Below are 16,522 nucleotides of genomic sequence, written 5' to 3'. Positions count from 1 at the left end.
CTGACTGTACAACAAATACAGGAACAAAGAAATCTGCATTTCTTTGAGTCTGGCACAAAATGAGCCGAGTTATTTTCAGCTCCTATAATCGGTTCTTCTGCGTAGTAAAACGCCCGTGTCTGTCTTGGCAAATGTGTAACTGCAGGCTATGCAGATGTGCGGGGCCTGGGTAAAGGTTGTGTATCCGTCCCTAGAACTTTCTCTGCAGCCGGTGTTAAGCCGTGCTCAGGTTTCATCGAGTCCTGTCCGGCCTGAGCTAGCCGGACAGGGTTAGCTGTCAGGTTTCAGCGCCTCCCCGCTCCCCGCCGACCTGTGATGTAAAGTAGCTTTGCGCAATGCCACTGCAGATATGTAGAAAGGGCCCTCCCGTGGAAAGGGCATAAATCCACCAGCAATCACGACGTACCGCTCCAGGGGGACGAGGTGTCGGAGGAGCCTGCCCAAGGTGGGGGGACAGCACCAGAGGGGCGGCACACACCAGGACGGAGGCGAGTAAGCACACTTCCTGGATTTGCTTTGAATGCCAGTTTCTCAACTCAGGTTTTCACGCTCTTCTGAAAGGCTCTGGACTGACTTCTTTAGGGAAATAAACCGCCCTTGCTTTCCGCAGATCGAGCTTAGCGTAAGTGCTGTCAGAGAGAACTGCTCCTCTTGCTTCTGCTCATGAGAAAAGAGCTGACGTGATGGCTCTGGCAGCCGTAGAGAAGTAACCACCGGCCACCAGCGGTGCCTAACGGCACAGCCTGACCAGGTGGCAGAGAGTCATCCTCCCTGCTGCTACAGGAAGGATTAAGAAATGCTACAAAAGAATTGTATGTTGAAAAGAACAGGATGGGAAGGGTAGTGCGTCTAATTCGTGGCTTTTTGGTATGGTTTTTCTGAGCCGTCGCTTTGTGGAAAACGCAGGCTAGACTGGAAATGCAGTAGCACAGTAGCTGGGCTAACTGTGAAGATGAAGTTGGGAAGACATCTCCCAAGATAATTTTTTAACTGCTCATAAGGAATGAAGACGACCTGCAGTGCTGCGTGTCACTTGCTGCCAATGGGGCTGGGGAGGCGAAGACGTGTCAGGGAGCAGAGGGGACAGCAGCACCGACTGCCACTGCCTACACACTAATTTAGAGGATGGGGTGGGAGTTACTGGGGAAGAGCAATCCTTGGATCAAGGCACAGGGCTATAAGTCCTCCCCTGCATGGGAACAAATAGTTTTAGGCCCGGACCACGGGCACCTGCTAGGAAGACGCTCAGACTTCCCAGGGGGCCATCACAACAGCAGGAACTCCATTTGCAAACCAAGCTGTTAGATAGGAGCCTACAGCCTGGGAATGTAGATGGGCACCTTAACGGGCATATGTAATCAGCAAGGTACGTCTAATTACCAAGCATCTGCGCACCTCAGTTGTTGTATTTGCAGGAGAGCGGTGATACTGCAAACTGGAGTATTATTAGGCTTGAAACACTTGGGGATCCCTCAGTGAAGTGAATATGGTTATACATTGTAAATCAGACTGGGAAGGTGACAGGTCTTGAATTTAAACCCAGACACTTGTACCCTGTGTAAATTAAAGTGTTGCTGACACAGACATCGCACCGCGTCCTCTTCAAAAGGCTCAGGCTACCAGACTGATAACAGCTGACAGGCCCAGCGCGACTCAAAAAATCCTGGAGAAAGAAGACAGAGAGCAGAGCTTGGTTACTGGCAGGACTGTTAGCATTTTGCCCATTCAGTGAGCTCTGCAGAGCTTAGAAAGTGCAACAGAGGGTGAACAGAGCCACAATAAACAAGAAATGACTAGTAGAATAAAAATACAGCTCTGAATAACAGGGTTTTGGCCAATGATAACTGTTATAGATGCATAATTTCCAATGCATTTGGATTTCAAATACACAAAGTCAGTGTCATATACTAGAAATCCAGGGAAGGTACAGCAGAGCTTATTAGGTATCAAAAAATTGGCTATAGGAAATTATAAAAATGCAAAATTTGTCAGTGTGTTCGCACACACGTGTGTGTGTATGTATGTGTGTTTATATGTGCCTGTGACTGTCTCATTCCCAGTATTCACCAGATCCTTTGTACCAGAACACCAGTGACATCCAACTCCAGTAAAATTCTCTACTTCTCGTCAAGAAAAACAAGAGCAGCAGGTGGTCTTTTACCGCAGGAGAAGACTGCCAGCATAGTAGAGTAAAACTCAGCTTACTCCTCCTAACTCTGTATTCAGATAAAGAAGGTGCTATGAAAATGGTTTCAGCATTAGCACATTTGTATAAGGAAGCCTTGAGCGTGTTTGCCTAGAAGCTAGAATGAATGTTTGCACTGGGCTATGAAAACACAAAACGCTCTGCTAGTGCCAAGTATTATGCTGACTAGACACACAAAGCGGGATCGTGCAGTGCTCGGACCTGAAGAGACCTGGTTTCCAAACCCACTTCCCGCATAACAGCAGGCAAATCGCTTACCCCCTGCACATGTCAGCAAGATTTAGTGCAGCAGTTTGCAGAGGCATCTCTGACCAGCTCCCGGGAACAATATATTGCGTGATTATAACATTTTGCCAGAACTAGCACACGCTAGTTTGCAAGCCTGACTAGACAGTATGCACAACCACATTGCTTCCCGTGCTAAGGCGTTAGGGCACTGCAGCGGGTAATGGAGTCAAATCTGTGCTTAGAATTTCCCCACCTGCTGCCATTGAAACTGGTGGCCGTCTCACCCTGAGCTTTTCAGGGGGCAGAGGCAGACCAGCCAGCACCACATACCGGAATTCCTGCCTTTGTAACTCCAACACAGCACTAGCACCTCACTCTGCGAGTGAGAGAACTGGTGTTTACAGCAGGTTGATCAGTCTTATTTCCTCCCCACTTTTTCTTTCAGCAGACACCGTGGAAACAATTTTTCAACATGAACCTGGTAGCAGATCTTCTCTGTTTGTTGGCGTGCCTCACTGCAGTGACTTCTGACCGGGTCTATGTCCACCCTTTCAATTTGTTTTCTTTCAACAAGAGCACCTGTGAGGAGCTGGAAAGCCTGGTCCAGGAGGGAAAGAAAACTTTTCTCCCTGTCTCCATCGAGTCCCAAACCACACCTGCCTATGAAGATGACCTGAAGGACAGGGACAAGCTGGAAGCCCCGAGCCTGAGTGGCCGGGGGAGGCAGAAGCTGAGCTACTTGAAGGACTTTGTGTATGTCCTGGGCGTGCGGTTTTACAGCGAGCTGCGGGAAGCGCGACGGGGCCAAAACGTGCTCCTTTCCCCAACAAGTCTTTATGGCTCCCTGGTGTCTTTCTACCTGGGCGCCTCAAACCAGACAGCAGTCGATTTGCAGGGGTTGCTGGGATTTGTTCCCCCCTCCGGAGACCCTGACTGCACCTCCAGGGTGGACGGACACAAAGTTCTCTCCAGCCTGAGGATGATCGAGAGCCTCATCAAGAGCAGGGACGAGGAGCTGCTCTTTTCCAAGACGCTCTGCCTCTTCTCTGCCCCCGGCGTACCTCTGTCCCAGCTGTTCGTGCAGGACTTGCTCCCCTCCACTGATGCTCTCTACGCCCGAGCTGTTGACTTTACAAACCCAAGCGAGGCCGCAAAGCAAATAAACGCCTTCGTGGAGGCCAAAAGCGAGGGCCGAAGCAAGTGCTTACTGACAGACATCGATCCATCCGCCGACCTGCTGTTTGCAGTGGATGTCCGCTTAGCAGGTATGAGGGAGCACTGCTCATTTTGGGGACAGGCTGAGTGGAGGATGGGCAGTGGCCCTGCTCCCGGCGAGGAAGCAAGGTCATACCTGGCCAGTGGCGAAAGGGAAGGGCTCAGATGAAAGGCTGAACCGCTGCTCCACGTACAGTGCCCTGCTCCCCACCACTGTGCTGGGGGTCCTGCCTGCACTCTGCCACAAGCCAGAAAGGGCAACGGGGAGGAGGTGGAAGGAGATGGCCTCCAAGAAGTTTTCCTTGTCCAGGAAGCTGAGGATTAGGAAAGGTGTGGGAAGGGGAATAAGAGAGGATTACGCAGCATTTCTGACTGCAAAAGAACTAAAAGTCACGAGCGGCCTCCAGCAAAAACAATCAGGAAGTAGGTTTAAAGCAAGCCAGAAAAATACCTTTCCCCAGGACCTGTATTTCCACAGGGGAGGTGGGGGTAACAGGCCAGAGGTACGGTTTCAAGAAAGGCTAAAAAATATAATAGACGTGACCCCTCTAGTGGCTATTAAACACAGAAATCTGGAGGCAACTTCTAGCTCAGGAAGCAACCAAACAAGCTACCAGTTATGGAAGCAGGGAGCATATACAAAACTAGAAGAATTAAGGCAATCCCTTATTTAGCTAGGGTCATTCCATGCTGCCGTCCCAGAAATCCCCCTGTACCACAGCTGAGCCTCCTCTTCTGACTGTAGCTGCTTTTCAACATCCTTGCTACAGAATACCAGAGACAGCATGCTTTAAGACAGCTTGCCTACCAGCGACTGTATTTCAGAAAACTTGCAGTGAGCGCTAAGTTTCTAAACGGGCCTCTGCTGATAAAGGTGGAGCTCTGGTCCTCTTGAAATGCTTTTGTGCCTTCATCTTCCCACCACCTGTAAACTGGATATCAGGTTTTCTTTTCCTTTCACGGATGCTGTCATTGACTGATACCAACTCCTCAGGGAGCTGTGAGCAGTTTTCTCTTTGGTGTAAGGTCTAGCATAGAGACAATACTGCAAAAATAATTCTCGTGTTGCGGACTTGGGCATGGCCACAAGAGCAGAGTTTTCCTTTAGCAGAACAATTTCTTCTTCTTCTATATTGGAAACTTGTAATTTTATTAGCTTAGGAAGACATGCTTGCAGGTCTGAGTCACTGGGCCACTCTACTACCTCCACTCTCTCAAAAGGGTGAACTCGAGATGATGCGGTCTCCACACATGGGATGGAGAAAATTGGCTCAGGAACAAATGAACTAGATAAGCAACTCTCTTCTAATAAACATAGGAGATGACTTCAGCACTTGCTTTGCCATTTGGTTGCGGAGGGTCAATCATGACAGCCGATGCTGTCACGTTCCATGTCTGTCCCTATAGCTACAGAAAGGAAAAACTACATTTTTTTTGGTGTGAAACACATTATATATTCTCCTGAGATGCTATCAACAGCCACAGGATTGATAAAATGACAGAAATCCATACAAAACAACAACTAAATGTTCCAGTGGTCTCAACTGTTGTTTGCGTGCACACAGTTGTTTTCACATTTATAGACTTGCTGCCGAGCAGGGACTGCCATTTAGAATCCAGTGCAGAACATCAGCTGCAAATTCTACTGAGAGACTTTTTTTTTTTTCCTGAAGTTGCAAAATAATGACAAACTAGTGAATGAAAATAGCACCGTGGGACTGCACAATCTCAAGTACCCTGACCTTCTCCTATTTAAACTCACTTTTGTACAGAGACCCCTCAACAACTTCAGTTTTAACTAGAAATTTGGTAGGATGGTTTTTGCTGGGGTTTTTTTGGTTTTTTTTTTTTTGGTTTGGGTTTTTTGGGTTTTTTGTTTTGGTTTTTTTTTTAAAGTAAAAAGTCATAGCTTTCCACAGAAAGTCACCCTCTCATTAAACTTGTCAGGCTGGCATAAAGCCTGTACTACAGAACATGGAGATCATCACCTGAAGCAAAGAGGCCCAGCCGTTCTTTCTTGTAGTCCCAAATCAGCCCTGCAGAGCGCTCTTTTACTCGCCCAGGCTCCGTCTTCGCTCCGTGATTGACAGCCTGTTTCACATCAGTTATCTTCCCTACATTGTAGACACAGGTTTCTTCCCTGCTCTGCTGTAGTTGCCGAAAGGTTGCCCAATCCCACAGCTTCTGTGTCCTTATACGAGAGATCTCACTGTAAGAAACCAATTCTTCCAACCTGTCAGCTGTCGCCTTCTATAGAAGGGAGTTCATCTGCAGTTTTCTTCATTTTACATTCCAGGTCTCCAAGGCAAAAAGCTGGGTTTCTTAAATACATTGTAAATGCATCTCTCCCATGTCCAAAAAAAACGCTGTAAGAAACAGATAGCCGTATTAAGACTACTAATATCTTTTAGAGTGCTTTCAGGGGAATGCACACTTAGTGACACATTTGAGGGCACAAATGTCCGGACCCTCAACCAGCAGAAGGCCACAGGGAGCCGATTTGTTGTGGTTCCAGACTGGCACAATATTAATGGACTCAGTCCCAAAGTCAATAGCAGAGCTTTGAAATTTTGCAATATCTTTCCCAAGACTGTTTAAAAACAATTACTATCCCATGTTGACACATCTAGCTATCTGAATGCTCAACTATTTTTTTTTCCTTTTATTTAACTGTTACAGCCTTGACTTTTGCTATGCTGTGAGAAAAATTTCTGCAGGTTATACAGATCACATGAAAGCGACTCCTTTCTCCTTGCTCTTGTAAAATAAGAAAAAAAGAGGACCAACGCTACTTCCTTATTCTTTGTTTTTCTTACGCCTTTCACATCTCCTACCTGCTGCTTCTTTTTGGTGAAGTTATAGCAAGTGAAAGTGGCTACGTGCTCTTTTTATGCAAGGTCATTTGAGCGGCAGGCGTCCCTATGCAAAATCACTTACTACATATTAAATATGTTATTAAATATGTTGTCTGGATTTATTGGAGGATTGACTAGTTAACAGTACAGCTAGACCAGCTCCTATTTTATACCAGTATTAATTACTTCAACGCAAGGAGATACCACAATGTACACATCTGTTATTCCCTAATTCCACCAAATAGCAATTTTGAGATTTCTGATCTTTGCCCTTCTCGCTGATGGCTGTAGTTTCTTTAATGCCAACAGGATTATCTGCCTAACTGGGCAGCAGGACTGATCTCTGTGGCAGTGAGCAGATAAGATGTTGAAAGGCAAAGCTGCACAGACGCAGCGGGAGGCGAGAGCAAGGCTTCCCAAACTTGTGAACTGGGTAAGACATTTATATTAAGGTTGAGCAAGTGTTCAGGCATGTTCCTTTTTAACCCCCTTGGCTCAATCAACACTTCAGTGTCATGCTCGCTACCTTCCCCATTGCTTTGGGTCCTAAGGTGGCCGAGGGTGAGCCCTCAGCCCCAGCTTGCGCTGCCTTCCCTCTCCTGAGCCCACCTGGCTGCCTGAGAGCCCTCCTGCGGCAAGGGCTGGTCCTGATGGATGTGCTCCCAGATGTGCCATCACAGCTGCCCAGGGGATGGAGAGGAAATCCAAGCAGACCCTCCACACAAGCCTACAAGCCGACCGGGAGCCACATGGCAGCCTGTGAGGAAGCAGGCAACCAAGCCAGCAGAAACGCTGTGCCCAGGAAAGGCCACAAAGCCAGCAGACACGTGGCAGCTTTGGCCACAGTCCTGGTGGTCGTGGTCCCTGTGCTGTGAGCCTGCGTCGGCCTCTGCCTGATGCTGCCGGTAGGCATATTAAAGGCAGGATACATATGGTTACAGCAGCTAAACGCAATTTTATACACGCAGCCCTTGTCTATTGTACAGCGTGGTGCTTTTAAACAAACATACGTACCAGCTAAGGGGCAGAGGGGAGGAGTGAAGAAAGAAGAATCAATTTCTTCTTTCTCAATCTGTTTTTCAGTGAACCTTAAGCAAGCCTCCCGGCTCAAAGAGCCTCAGGAGTTCCATGTGGATTCAAGCACAAAGGTCTTGGTCCCCATGTTGTCAGTCACGGGGACGTTCAAGTACAAAACTGATGCCAGCGGGACTTTTTCTGTGGTGGAAGTCCCCATCAGCAAGACGGCGCTGCTGGTGCTGCTGCAGCCCATCAACGGCAGCGACCTGGAGCATGTGGAGTCCCAGCTGCCATTGCAGTCCTCGGCCTGGCTTCAGCAGCTGTCTCCAAGGTAGGGACGACGAGACGGGGTGCACTGCACAGGCACCGGGTCGGATCCTGCCAGGGAGGGTTTAACACCAAGCACAGAGAGGAACACCCACAAACCCAGGGAACCTCGCTCCGAGGGAGCTCAACTTCAGCGGGATCGGCTTTGTATCTGGGGGTATTCCAAGGAAACAAGCAAAGTGCCTTTCCATAGCTGACAACACAGGATCCATGAACTGGGATGATCTGGGGTTTAACAGCACACCCGGGGCAGATTTAGGGTGACTTCCCACATGGAAACAGTAACATGATGCCCATGGGCCCTTGGTAGCTGTCTGTGCCCACATTCTGAGCACTTCTTGAGGCTGTTTTCACACGCCCGTTTCCCCAGGACTGCCCAAACACCATGCTTTCACAGGTGAGAGCCTGCACGCACTCATCCCTCTCTCTCTCTCTCTCTCTTTTCCACAGAGAAATTAAATTGACGCTGCCGGAGTTAAGAATAGAAGGCAGCTCCGATCTACAGGAGCTTCTTGCAGATATGGAACTGCCAGCACTGCTGGGGAAGGGGGCAGATCTCAGTAAAATAAGCGACACCAATCTAACAGTTGGAAAGGTACAGTACACATCACTGGCATTAAAAAAAAAAAAATGCCTCCTGCTCAGTTTCATCCTCTTTAACTGTATAAATTTACATAGAGCAAGCCAGTCAGAGCTATGTGGGACACATGCTAGTAGGAGACTTTCCAGATGACTGAAAGATAGTGAATACTTTTTAGATTAACCCATCAGTTTGCTTTAAACTATTCACTGCAGCAAACATAACGTGCAACACAGGTGAAATTTAAGGCCTGAGCATGCTGGGTACTCCGAGTACAAATTAAGACTGCATTCGTTACCACCTCCAGCTCAAACACCTCCAGGCACCACAGCTGGAGCAAGTAGTAGAGGCCGCAGCTACTGGGCTGTCGGGGATAATCCGCCATCATTCTGGGACTACTCCCAGAAATGACAAATGCAGAGGTGCACGCAGCACGTCAAGACAGGCACCAGCATCCAATTCCCCAGGGGAAGAAGCAAAAGCTTGAAAGAGAGGGCTGTCTTTCATAAAAAGAAGGCAAACTATGTTCCAGAAGTATAATTCGAGTGCCTTTACTTTTATTTAATTTTATATTTGGAAGGTATCCTACCTTGGAAGTTCTGTCAGGGGCTGCCAGGGTACCAGGATTTCATACAGCCCAAGCATCCAAGCAGTTGTAGAGCTTTTTCACAGGTTATGGAACAAGTACTCCAAGGTCTTTTTAAACATCCATGGAGGCTGTCCTGTGCTGCTTACAGCTGATCTAAGTTACTGATTACTTCATGTGCATTTAAACCCTCATTCATCTCTCCACTCTAATGCTCTGATGACTCTGGATTTACTCGTATGTTTTGCCTTACAGGTAATAAATAAAGCCTTTTTCAAACTGACCGGTGATGGAACAGATCAGCCGGAAGACCCCGCAGCACAGAAGGAAGATTTGGTGTTCCTGGAAGTAACACTGAACAAGCCATTCCTCTTTGCTGTCTTTGAAGAGAAGTCAAGGGCAATGCTTTTCCTTGGCAGAGTTACAAACCCACTGCAGGGGGTTTAAACGCAGCCACGGGGGATGGGCAGGGAGGGGAATGACGCACATTTCCCATCACCTTTTTCTTACTCATCAGCTGTTTTTATGATCTTTTTGAGCACTCTACTTAGCTTTGAGATGAAGCAGGTAGTGTTTGAAATACAGCTTTTTGAAAGCTAAAACATTGCAATATTTCATCCCACTTCATCTATTTCACGTGAGATGACTCAAACTCTTCCTCCAGCTTCTCTTCTTTCTTTATTCCTACTTTGTCTCTCCCCTTCTGCCCCCAGCTCCCTTTTTTGATGCAGTGAGGACAAAGTAGTAGCCAGCAGGGCATTGACTTAAAAAAAAAAAAAAAATAGTTTTACAAGCACAAGCAGCATATATTATGGAAAAGAATAGAAAAAGACCTCTTCATTCCTTAAGAGGTCACTTTAATTTTTTTAGTTTGGTCAGTTTTGTAAGAGAGACCCCCTTTTATGTTACAGTGGAAGTTTTACAGTTATCCACAGAGATTTCTAGCTTCATCAGCAACATTTTCCTTTAAAATGCTGCCAGCAGCACGGGCAGGCTTCGTTTGTCCCACTGAGACAAGATTTTTTGCCTTGGAAGCAAAAACACATTTAGAGGAAGTTTCTTCTTTCTGCAGCCCAGATGGATACATTCATTTCTTAACTCTATGGAAAAGCTAAAAATAGAGTTTGGTAGCATTAATGGATGCAATGGATAAATTGTGATCGCCTGACAGAATTATCTCCAACTTTTTTAGGGGGGGGGGAAGGCCTGCTATTCCAATACAATTCTATTCCTTGGATTACTTTCTAACCCTAGAGGCATTTATTACAGCCTTATAGTGACAAAGAACAGTACTGTTAGAGCAGCACAGATCTGTAAACTTTAACGTATCCAAACCATCTCTTCTTAAACAATAGCATTAATGGCAGCAATCTGTATTAGTATAAAAGATGGATGGGCTGGTACACGTGAATAAAAACGTTTCAGTGGTCCAATCCAACTCTTAACAGAGTCATAAAGGTTTGAAACATTAAACTGGAAAAACAGATTATTAGACGACTCTTGAATTGGGAAGTGAGGAATTGGGAATGAAGTCTTGGTACTAAGGAAAGCCTCTCAGTGGAACAAGGATATTCCATCTGTCATCTCTAGATTTGTCTTTAGCACCGATGGCGTTTAGAAAATAACTGCAAACCTCTTTGGTACATGATGCCAGATGCATCCTCCAGAGCATGGTAGCTCCTTGTCATCCACAATGGCCCAAATGTTCATCCAATCCAAACCCATTAATGCCAGTGGCTTGCTGTCGCTCATGGAGATACACGATGGATCCTTCTAGCTTAACGGAAAAGACTAATAAGTAACACAACTCACTCTTGAGAACACTAAGCTTTCAAGTGCTATGATATAGCATCCATGTATTTATCTGATTATACTGTATGTATTCCAGATGCTCTAACATCTAAATATAGTTATGTTTATCATATATACAGAAGCAATTAACTACAAATACGCAGAGACGGAAAGATGCAAATAAACCCACTTCCAAGTTGCTTTGCCACAGTTCAGCTGGTTTTATGTCCATCACTACATCCCTTGTTCTGGCTTCTGAAATTTGCTCCAAGTCAGATTTATGCTTTTTAAGACAGTAAATTGCAAATTATCATGCAATACAGCCAATGATACAGCTGTAAGCACGAAAGAAGCAGCTTCCAAGTGTTCATACTAATTTAAAAGTTACCCTGTTTCCTCATTAAAGTCAAAAGGTAGCATCAGCCACAAACAAAATTTCAGATCACAAAATGCTCCATTTCCATGATGAAGATGGAGGATAACAAAGGGGAGCCCCTGGCCACCCTGCCAGTAAGTTCTGGGACAAAATGCCATTATTCACCGGTGGGGGCTGCCTGCTGTTGGAAGGCTCACTACCCTGTACAGTGATTACAGGCAGAAAAACAAAGAAACAAACCCTACCACCCACAAACCAAACACTTTTCAGAAAAGAAACTTTGTGGTGGAGAGCACCGCTCCACTGACACCCTGGAGAAGAAAAGGAAGGAAGAAAGGGCCAAGATATGGAACTAAAAGTATACTGGCCAGAGCAAGGAACTGGGAAGAGAGAGGTGCTGGAGCAAGTGCTACAGTACCAAAAAGATAAGTTAATTGCACGTGTACCATTCTCTTACATATTTAAATGGTAAAAAACAAAACAAAAAACCCACCCCAACCCCCCCAACTAAATTTCTCTGCTTCCCCAACAATACATACGCCTGAAACTTTTTTCTGACATCAATTTTACATCTAAAATTTTTATGGTATTTTCCTCACTCTCATCTAGTGGTCTCCTCCGGTTCCACCAAATTCCCCTGCCAGGCACCGAGTGATGCCCATTCCAAGCATCCTAAGCATCATTCACACGCTGAGCTCTCAGCTGCAGTCCACAGCTCAGCCGCACCAACGAAGCACCTCAAATCATGCTCTAACAGATGGGAGATTTGGAGAAAGAAAGCAAAGACAAGGACAGACTTTTTAAGCTTCATCAAAACAACCCAGTTTATCCCTGAGCATAGCTGACACTTATGCTGATAAGCTTAAAAAAAAAAATAATTTAAAAATCTAGGCAGTTTGCTTCCTCATCCCTCTAGTTCAAGCATGAAAATACAACTGCTGATGGAAAAAGCGGAGTAAATATTCCTCAACATTGAGTAGTCCAGCCAAATACACATATTGCTAGTTATCTTGAGGTGACGAGGTTAAAACAGTCTGTTCCACTTCTGGTATACCCACAAACTTAAGAATCTAATTACCATTTTAGAGGAAAACATGCCACCACTCTTTCCCTCCCCAATGCTATTATACAAAACCTCTTCCAGCTAAATTCCTTCCAGCCTTAGAAAGGCATAGCAAGTTTTCTAGAAATCCTAGAAGAAGAAAAAGGCACAAAATCTGCATTACTGTCATGAAGTGAAGTGCACTTAAAAAAATAGTATTCTGAGGAACAGAAGAAAGAGAATTAGCAGCAGAAGACATCACTATCAGAACACACTTACTCATATGGTTGATCCTCTCCTCCTGACTGATCCACAGTGTTTGAAAAGGCTAAAATTCATTTCACCAAAGACAAAGCCAATTCACACCTCTTGTTTCTTTCAACAGGGTTACCACAGAAGTTTTTAACTAATGTCGCATTCCCCTGAAAGAAAATTAAATGCTATTCAAGTGAACAAAAATCAAAGATGGGGAACTGACATAAAACCAGTGATATAGACATTTACAGCAATCATAGGACCATTCAATAATTCTGATTTGCTATACAATGTTATTTCCTGCCCTGAAATTAAAGCTGGTCTTCAATGGAAGAGAAGAGAATTCAGCCTGTATACTCAGCAAGCTGACGATGACAAGCAGGATGTGGTGTTACTGCAGGGAGGTGTGGGAAATCCCACGTGACAAAAGGGCAAGTAACCTTTTCATGCCCTTTTGGTTTGGTACATAGATAGCATCCTTCTCCTTGCTTTTAGGGGATACAAACAAAGCTGGTACGCACAGATCTCAGAATGTGCTACTTTTGTGACAGATGTTACAGAAATTTAAATTTATAGAGCTATACCTTCCAAAATAAGAAGTTGCACAATGCATTTACAATACTACAATCTCAGTCTTGTATTACAACTTACACATTCATTTTATAATAAGAAAATGTTGAAAACAACAGCAGCTAGTGGTAGCAAGACATCTGTACTCCTAACTCTTAAGAAAAGCAAATGCAGAGGTGCAGGGAGACCAAGTTTTCCAGGTTCATCAATTAGAAGCCTGTAAAAATATAATACAGACCACAGACTTCATGTTCATAACAGTAAGAGTTATGTTCATTCAGCAGTGTGTCCCTCAGCCCTTGGCTGGCTGAGGATCTCCCCGTCACTGAATGAGACAAATGGATCTGACATCCAGCAAGTTGGTTCACTTTGCTATTTTTCTTCAGCAATAAATTTGGATGCTGTCTCAATTGTACGTGTTGCCATGAACAGAGAGATGCTAAGCAAATTAGAAGAGCCAAATGCTTCTCTTCATTACTCAGACTGAATCCAAGAACCACCAACATAATTTTAAGACATAGCACTTACCCCCTACCTCCTTCATAAAATTTAGAAACGTCATAATAATCACTTAGCCTAACTGCTTCAAAAGCGCAGTGATCACATAGTTGTGTCTTCTCAACTGAAACACAGTCAATTCTCTAAAAGTGAGAAAAGACCCACCTCAGTGCTGTGAAAGGTTTGTTCACTACAACTTCAGTGCTACATAACAGCTATGTGCTACGAACTCCATGTCTCTAAGTACTTGGAAGACCTGCATCATCTCCGTCTCTCCCTCTAAGACCCAAACTCTCTAAATACTTTAGGAATAAATGTGTATTTTTAATTAATAAACATGAACTAGAATTCTAGTGTTAAATTTTCACAGGGTAAAAAAAAAAACAACACAAAAACAAACCACAAAACCTTCCTTCACTCACACAAGACATTCCCTCATTTGAAAGCCTCAAATTCACCTCCTGCTGTCCCCAGACTGCGTTACCTGTCCCTCACATATAAGAGAGACATGTCAATAGGCAAATCACTCTAGGCTCAAGAGAGCTCTTTGTTAATCCTTCTACCATTTAAAACCCTAATAACACTCTCAAATTTCCTGCTATGTAAAGATGCACTTTGTACTGAAGTAACTAGGTTTGAAGTTGCAAGAATTCTACGAGTACTCAGGCACAATCTTCCCCTGAATTCTAATAAACAATATAATACAAACCGGAAATATGCTAACTTTGAATAAATTCTAGCTTAGTGAATTAAGTTTTAGTCTGAAAGAAAACAGGTGGCATGAATGTAACAGCCAGTAAGTTAGATACTGATACTAGGAATTATTCTTGAAATTTAAAGTACTTTAAGAGCTTTTTTATGCAGCACTTCTCACCAACAAGGTCCGTGAAAAAAACCAAATCAATAAAATGAAAACATTCAAAACCCAAACAAACCATATCCCATGATGAGGGAAAGTAGGGAAGTGCAAAGCAGTAACAAGAAATAATGGATTCCTATTCCTGTGAGCACTTTCTTTATTCCAGAAGACCTGGAATAAAGTCCCATCGGAAAGCTTTTGACAGCCGTCAATGAATACATTTGATTCAAAAACATACAGGATATCAAAAGTTAGGAAGACAATTTATTACATATTATTTTCATCATATAAGTTCATTCTTCTACATTTTAAGAGGTACAACAAAAATAAAAAAAAACATTTTCCACTTTTATTCTATAATAGAAATTTTAGAACTTTTGATTACTTTCCATATAATGGAAAACGATGGTAAATTCTCAGTCTTTTGATGAAACAAGTCTATCTTGACAGAAGATGCGCTGATTTGTTGCTTGAGATACATCAGGAAGCACTTCATTGCTACTTGTTTGGTAAAATAAAGAAGAGTTAAATTCTCTGTCTGTCTTTTAGGGACATTGTTTATCTTCAATCACATGCTTTCAAAAATATCTAGGATTGCTCTGCTGTAGCCTGATCCTTGGCAGTTAGAACCAGCTCTGTAAGGGCTGAAAAGCTTTTTATGCTGCTTGTTTCCAGTCCCATCTTTCGTATCTAAAAAGACACAGAAGAAACATCAATTTTCTTTAAAACATCAAAAACTCATTGATCATTCTACCTAAAACATTTAGCAAAGCATACGTTTTGTCCTGCATTGACGTGCAGCACAAAACCACAACTGCATATAGTGCACACTACAAAAAAAAAAAAACCTCTGTATCCAACTTTGCTCGGTTAAGTCTTTCCAATTAATGGTTTGTCTTCCAGAAAAATATTTAACCATCTTCTAGGCAACTTGTAACTAAAGCCAGCTGGAAGTTTTCCAAAGAAACAGTCAGAAAGAGAAACTTGGCTGTAAGTTTATTTTTAATGCATTGATTTCAACTGAAATTTTTTCAAACCCCAAATGAGGTTTCTGGGCAAAACTTTAAAGATAAACATGAATACAATCCAAGAACAGCCAAGAGAATGATGATGAAAGCATTTCAATAGGCTGCAAGAGCCTATGGTTCTAGTCTCGAACTTCCAGAGGGATGAAAACAACTCTACAAATAGAGAGGTTGCTACGAGTCATTTCTTACCCAGGAAATCTATTGCTCTGTCAATTAGAAAAATATGGCCATGAGAAAACTAAGAGTGCACTGAAAAAGAAAAATCTGGATCTAAATAAAACCATAATGAAATGATTCTGAAAAGGTGTTTGCTGCTCAAACTCTTTGTCATGTTCACGTGTACCAAACCAGCTCCTAAATGATTATGAATAATCTATCCCAGTTCAACTTAAAATCACACTGCAGTGATGTTACTGCACATAATAGGAATAAAAGAACAAAAGCGCAACCCCAGCCCAAAACTGCCAAATAATAGCTTTTGTTAGTAAGACTTCCATACTTCCACCCAAATCTTCTTCCTTTGTCATAAGTCTCAGATATGAGAAAAACATCTGCTCACACAAAGGTAGACTTTATCTACCTGCATCAACAGCACCTGCTCCTAAACAAGACTGATGAAACTGCTTGGAAACTAATGAGATGGACTTGCACTTGGAAGTTTGTTTATTTCTATATATAATTTTCAGAAATAAATGAGTCAAAACAGTATGCTTATACAATTTGATGTAGCTACTGCACGCATTTCCTGGAATATTTTCTTTTATTTGTTTTGTTATTTAAGGTTTCGTATTTGGCACTGAAAGGAACTCAAAGCTACACGGTACAACAAATAAGGCTAACATCTTCAAAGCTCTTGGGAACAGACCCTTGAATAATGCAGTAAGTCAACGATGGAAATATCCAGAGAAGGCAAACAAAAGCAGGGCCATAAAGATGTTCCCATCAGAGCTAAGGAAGGTCCCTGCCCTTCGATCTGTCCACACAGTGTTTCGTCTTTGTGCGTCTAAGCACTAAGCAGTACTTGAAATCTGAGTAATACAAAATACACGTTTTGCATTTGTATTAGAATGGACAGCAAAACAAGCGTTT

The 16,522-nt window shown here is 43.7% G+C and overlaps 2 protein-coding genes across 9 annotated transcripts in view; one reads left to right on the top strand and one right to left on the bottom strand.

The window, feature by feature from the left end:
- The first annotated feature begins 322 nt into the window (after positions 1–322).
- AGT (angiotensinogen) lies at positions 323–11,222 on the top strand. 5 transcript variants are annotated; one of them, XM_054194885.1, is made up of 5 exons: positions 323–492; positions 2,883–3,699; positions 7,588–7,852; positions 8,299–8,443; positions 9,270–11,222. In XM_054194885.1, exons 2-5 carry the CDS (start codon positions 2,907–2,909, stop codon positions 9,459–9,461), a joined length of 1,395 nt encoding a protein of 464 aa, XP_054050860.1. In that variant the 5' UTR covers positions 323–492; positions 2,883–2,906; the 3' UTR covers positions 9,462–11,222. The 5 variants fall into 5 exon arrangements, with proteins under 5 accessions (XP_054050860.1, XP_054050859.1, XP_054050856.1 ...); XM_054194884.1 differs by having other exon boundaries at positions 323–488; positions 2,880–3,699; positions 9,270–11,210; XM_054194881.1 differs by having other exon boundaries at positions 2,880–3,699; positions 9,270–11,209.
- A 1,945-nt stretch (positions 11,223–13,167) lies between these two features.
- Positions 13,168–16,522, bottom strand: part of COG2 (component of oligomeric golgi complex 2) — a 34,539-nt gene continuing 31,184 nt past the window's right edge. For 2 of the 4 annotated variants that reach the window (XM_054194877.1, XM_054194878.1), the window contains one exon: positions 13,169–15,095. In XM_054194877.1, coding sequence (XP_054050852.1) covers positions 14,994–15,095 — 102 coding nt within the window. In that variant the 3' untranslated portion in view covers positions 13,169–14,993. Of the gene's footprint in view, positions 15,096–16,522 lie in introns of all 4 variants that reach the window. The other 2 variants (XM_054194879.1, XM_054194876.1) reach the window with 2 other exon arrangements.

This window comes from Rissa tridactyla, chromosome 3 (assembly GCF_028500815.1).
Source record: "Rissa tridactyla isolate bRisTri1 chromosome 3, bRisTri1.patW.cur.20221130, whole genome shotgun sequence".
Lineage (NCBI taxonomy): Eukaryota > Metazoa > Chordata > Aves > Charadriiformes > Laridae > Rissa > Rissa tridactyla.
This window is presented reverse-complemented; position numbering and strand designations above follow the sequence as displayed.

Excerpts from the sequence above, each read along its gene's own strand:
- AGT (XM_054194885.1), top strand. The coding sequence starts at position 2,907 with ATGAACCTGGTAGCAGATCTTCTCTGTTTGTTGGCGTGCCTCACTGCA. Across the intron at positions 3,700-7,587 it reads AGTGGATGTCCGCTTAGCAG|TGAACCTTAAGCAAGCCTCC; the intron begins GTATGAGGGAGC and ends TCTGTTTTTCAG. Across the intron at positions 8,444-9,269 it reads CCAATCTAACAGTTGGAAAG|GTAATAAATAAAGCCTTTTT; the intron begins GTACAGTACACA and ends TTTGCCTTACAG.